This window comes from Eriocheir sinensis, unplaced genomic scaffold, assembly GCF_024679095.1.
Source record: "Eriocheir sinensis breed Jianghai 21 unplaced genomic scaffold, ASM2467909v1 Scaffold103, whole genome shotgun sequence".
NCBI classification, from domain to species: Eukaryota; Metazoa; Arthropoda; class Malacostraca; order Decapoda; family Varunidae; genus Eriocheir; species Eriocheir sinensis.
Genome location: NW_026110330.1, coordinates 10,001 through 15,000, shown reverse-complemented (window position 1 = coordinate 15,000; position 5,000 = coordinate 10,001). Strand labels below are relative to the sequence as shown.

The following is a 5,000-nucleotide window of genomic DNA, read 5'->3' as shown; positions in this document are numbered from 1 at the left end:
CCCTTCTCTTCCCTTCCTTTCCCTTGCCTACCATTCTCTTCCCTCCCTTCCTTCCCCTTTCCTTCTCTACCCTCCCTTTCCCTTCCCTTCCCTTCTCCTCACCTTTAGGGAATTGTAGCTCCGTGGCATCCTCCTCCGTGGCCTCGTGCCCTGACTGAGCCTCCGCCATGCTTAAATAGAGGAGATAATGGCCTTATATATGGAAAATGGGCTCTCTTCCTCCACCTTCGGCCCCAATGCACGCCGTCGAGGCTTTGTTTACATTCCCCAGACCCAGACCGAGACCAAGATGCAGCCTTTTTATCGGGGTTACTATATTAATTGCTTTTATTTATTTTATTTTGTATCTATGCTGCTCCTCCTCCTTCTTATCTTTCTCCCTCCTTCTTCTTCTCATCTTTCTCCTTCTCCTTCTTCTCTTCCTTTCTTCTACTGGCCTTAAAATGGTCATGGGTCTCTTCCTAAAGGCTTTGTTTACATTACTCAGACCAAGACCAAGATACAGTCTTTTCATCGGGGTTACTATTAATATCCCGTTTTTTTTTTATATATTTTATCTTCTAATTATATATCTCCTCCTTCCCTTCCTCCTCCTTCTTCTTCTTACTATCTTCATCGTCAATTTTCTTTCCCCTAATGACCTTAAATACCTTCAAATGACCCTAAATCAAGTTATATAATGAATTACTGATAGGCAGGCCACGAGAAGAAGAAGAGGAAGCTATCTCTATGAGTGCCCTTATCTTGGTCACCGTACTGGCCTAATTTTAGCTTTTTTAGGCCTATTTCTCCTATTTCCGTCCAGGTAAGGGAATGGGGAGGGTGTGGGGTAAATGGGGAAGCTGTGGGGAGATGGGGAAGGAAGGGAAAGGAAGGGGAAAGGAAGGGAAGGGAAAGGAAGGGAAGGAAACGGAAGGGAAGGGAAAGGAAGGGAAGGGAAAGGAAGGAAAGGGGAGGGAAGGGAAGGGAAGGGAAGGAAACGGAAGGGAAGGGAAAGGAAGGGAAAGGGAAGGGAAGGGAAAGGGAAGGGAAGGGATTTTAAGGTAAGAATGTGGGTAATTTTAATGTATTTTTATATTGTTTATTTTTTTTCTTTTTCCTTCTCTTCCTCTTCTTCCTCCTCTTCCTTTTCCTCCTTGTTCTTCCTCCTCCTCTTCCTCTTTCTTCCTCTCTTTCCTCCTCCTCCTCTTCCTTTCTTTCTCTTTCTTCTCCTTCTCTTCCTCCTCCTCCTCTTCTTCTTCTCCTCTTCCTCCTCCTCTTCTGATAATAAGTTAGATTAGTTGTATAATATTTTAATCTTCCTCCTCCTGCTCCTCTTCCTCCTCCTCCTTCTTTCTCCCTCCTCCTCCTCTTCTTCTCCTCCTCCTCTTCTTCTCCTCCTCCTCCTTTCTCCCTCCTCCTCCTCCTCTTTTCTCTCTCCTCTTCTTCTCCTTCTGTTATACGATATTTTAATCTTCCTCCTCCTCCTCCTCCTCTTCTTCTCCTTCTGTTACACGATATTTTAATCTTCCTCCTCCTCCTCCTCCTCCTCTCCCAGTCTGGGGATGGCGTCCTCTACCCTGGAGGCGGCCTGGGGGTGGCTGGCGGCTCCAGGCTCCCTACAGCAACTGGCGGCTGTGGACTTGGGCATTCAGTGGGCGCTGTGGGCGGTGGCGGCTGTGCTGAGGACAGAGAAGTTCTATGACCTTGCGGGGTCAAGCACCTTCATCCTGCTGGCCTACCTTAACTACAGGCACCATGGAAGAGGCCACCCCAGGCAGGCCATACAGACAGGCTGTGTGTGTCTCTGGGCCCTCAGGTAACGCTCATGTGTGTACGCTTTTGTGTGTGTGTGTGTGTGTGTGTGTGTGTGTGTGTGTGTGTTAACGGTGGTACTGGTGCCCGGCAGGTTGGGTCTGTTCCTGTTCACCCGTGTTCTGAGGAGCGGGGGAGACAGGCGCTTCAGGACAGCCGTGGAGGAGCCTTTCCGCCTCTTTGTTTTCTGGACCATGCAAGGTGACGGGATATTGCTATTATTATTATTATTATTATTATTATTATTATTGTTGTTGTTGTTGTTGTTATGTTTTTATTTCATGTTGTTCTTCTTCTTGTTTTCCTGCTCTTGTTTAATTCTTGTATTTTCATTTTTTTTTTTTTTTCATTCTCCTGTTTTTTTTTCCTCTTCTTCCCCTTCCTTTTTCTTTTCCTTCTTTTTCCTTCCCTTTCCTTCCCTTCCTCTCTCTTCCTTTCCCTTCTTTTCCCTTCCCTTCCCTTCCTATCTCTTTCTTTCCCTTCCTATCCCTTCCCTTCCCTTCCCTTCACTCCCCTCCCCACCTCCTCACCTTCTCCCCATCTCCCCAGGCCTGTGGGTGTTCTTCACACTCCTCCCCAGCCTGATGGGGGTCAATGCCACCCGCCAGCCCCCACTAGGAATGAGGGACTACGCTGGGTGGAGCCTGTGGGCGGTGGGCTTCCTGGTGGAGGTGGTGGCGGACTACCAGAAGACTGTGTTCAGGAGGGACGCGGCCAATGAGGTGAGGGGGGGGAGGAGGAGGCTGGGAGGGGGATGTGGGGGGTATTACCTTGCCTTACCTTACCTAGGAGTACCTGAGCCTACCTTGCCTTGTCTTACCTAGGAGTACCTGAGCCTACCTTGCCTTGTCTTACCTAGGAGTACCTGAGCCTACCTTGCCTTGTCTTACCTAGGAGTACCTGAGCCTACCTTACCTTACCTAGAAGTACCTGAGCCTACCTTACCTTACCTTACCTTACCTAGAAGTACCTGAGCCTACCTTGCTGTACCTTACCTTACCTTGCCTTACCTTGCCTAGAAGTACCTAGACTTGCCTTGCCCAGCGTAACAATCTGAGCCCATGAAGCCTGGCGTCACTCACATCAGCTAACATCACTTGACCTTGCTGGAACGTATTGCTTCATAGTGTTTGTGTTTCCTTGTTCCATTTGACAGAGTTTGAGTTTATGTGGCTGTTTTTATACTTGTTTTCAACCTGTATATTCTCTCTTTGGGATTTGTAGGAGGTTTGAATGTTAGTACAAGACATGTGGCTGTTTTTATACTTGTTTTCAACCTGTATATTCTCTCTTTGGGATTTGTAGGAGGTTTGAATGTTAGTACAAGACATGTGGCTGTTTTTATACTTGTTTTCAACCTGTATATTCTCTCTTTGGGATTTCTAGGAGGTTTGAATGTTAGTTTAAGATATGTATTGTTTTCATACTTGTTTTCAACCTGTATATTCTCTCTTTGGGATTTCTAGGAGGTTTGAATGTTAGTGTAAGATATGTGGCTGTTTTCATACTTGTTTTCAACCTGTATATTCTCTCTTTGGGATTTCTAGGAGGTTTGAATGTTAGTGTAAGATATGTGGCTGTTTTCATACTTGTTTTCAACCTGTATATTCTCTCTTAGGGATTTGTAGGAGGTTTGAATGTTAGTATAAGATATGTGGCTGTTTTTATACTTGTTTTCAACCTGTATATATTATCTCTTAGTGATTTGTAGGAGGTTTAAATGTTAGTATAAGATATGTGGTTGTTTTTATACTTGTTTTCAACCTGTATATTCTCTCTTTGGGATTTGTAGGAGGTTTGAATGTTAGTACAAGATATATGGCTGTTTTTATACTTGTTTTCAACCTGTATATTCTCTCTTTGGGATTTGTAGGAGGTTTGAATGTAGTATAAGATATGTGGCTGTTTTTATACTTGTTTTCAACCTGTATATATTATCTCTTAGGGATTTGTGGGAGGTTTCAATGTTAGTACAAGGTATGTGGTTGTTTTTATACTTGTTTTCAACCTGTATATATTATCTCTTAGTGATTTGTAGGAGGTTTGAATGTTAGTATAAGATATGTGGTTGTTTTTATACTTGTTTTCAACCTGTATATATTATCTCTTAGTGATTTGTAGGAGGTTTAAATGTTAGTACAAGACAGAGACAGGACAGAGCAGAAGTTAGTTTGGTATTTCTCAAAACATCACCCTTCCTAACCTCCCCTCCCCCCCCCCAGGGCAAGTTAGTTTCGTGTGACTCAAAACATCACCCTTCCTAACCCCCCTCCCCCCCCAGGGCAAGTTCATCAGCAGCGGTCTGTGGTCTGTGTCGCGTCACCCCAACTATTTCGGCGAGATCCTGCTGTGGTTTGGTCTGTATCTCAGCGCCTCGGCCTCCTTCAGGGGGTGGCAACATCTAGCAGGTAAGGGAGGGAGGGATTTGATACATGCAATGATGTGTGATAATGGTCATACATAGAGATACATAGATAGGAAGGAGACTTTGTGAATTTGTAACATACTAAAAAATGCTGTTAGTGATACATATGTTAGTAGAATGCACTAATGATCTCTCTCTCTCTCTCTCTCTCTCTCTCTCTCTCTCTCTCTCTCTCTCTCTCTCTCTCTCTCTCTCTCTCACTCTCTCTCTCTCTCTCTCTCTCTCTCTCTCTCTCTCTCTCTCTCTCTCTCTCTCTCTCTCTCTCTCTCTCTCTCTCTCTCTCTCTCTCTCTCTCTCTCTCTCTCTCTCTCTCTCTCTTTCCCTCCTTCCTCTGTCTTCTCCTCCTCTTCTTCCTCCTCTCTTCCTCTCCTCCTCCTCCTCCTTCCTTTTCTCTGTCTCCTCTTCTTCCTCTCTCCCTCCACTCCCTTCCTCTCTCCTCCTCTTCCCATTTCTTCCTCTTCCTTCTCTTCCTTATCCCTCTTACATCATTCTCCTCTTCCTCCTCCTCCTCCTCCTCCTCTTCCATTCCCTTCCTCTCTCTCTCTCTCCGTCCTTCTCCTCCTCCTTTCTATAACCAACATTCAACGCCCTCTTCCTCTCCTCTTCCTCCTCCTCCTCCTCCTTCCCCTTCCCCTCTCCTCCTCCTCCTCTTCCTTTCCTTCCTTCCCTTCCTTCCTCTTCCTTCTTTCCCTCATTCCTCCACCATTCTCTTCCTTCCTCTCTCCTCCTCCTCTTCCTCCTCCTCCTCCATTTCCTTCCTCTCTCTCTCTCTCCTTCTTCT

General features: G+C 45.6%; 2 protein-coding genes across 2 annotated transcripts in view; one reads left to right on the top strand and one right to left on the bottom strand.

The window, feature by feature from the left end:
- The window catches only part of LOC126988993 (transcriptional adapter 2-alpha-like), a 1,831-nt gene extending 1,558 nt beyond the window's left edge, over positions 1-273 (bottom strand). Inside the window, exon 1 of the mRNA XM_050847458.1 lies at positions 103-273. Coding sequence (XP_050703415.1) covers positions 103-169 — 67 coding nt within the window. The 5' untranslated portion in view covers positions 170-273. The remainder of the gene's footprint in view (positions 1-102) is intronic.
- Positions 274-668: 395 nt separating this feature from the next.
- LOC126988992 (uncharacterized) overlaps positions 669-5,000 on the top strand; it is a 4,765-nt gene continuing 433 nt past the window's right edge. The window contains exons 1-5 of the mRNA XM_050847457.1: positions 669-805; positions 1,538-1,798; positions 1,889-1,995; positions 2,344-2,516; positions 4,076-4,202. Of these exons, the coding sequence (XP_050703414.1) occupies positions 1,545-1,798; positions 1,889-1,995; positions 2,344-2,516; positions 4,076-4,202 (661 nt within the window). The 5' untranslated portion in view covers positions 669-805; positions 1,538-1,544. The remainder of the gene's footprint in view (positions 806-1,537; positions 1,799-1,888; positions 1,996-2,343; positions 2,517-4,075; positions 4,203-5,000) is intronic.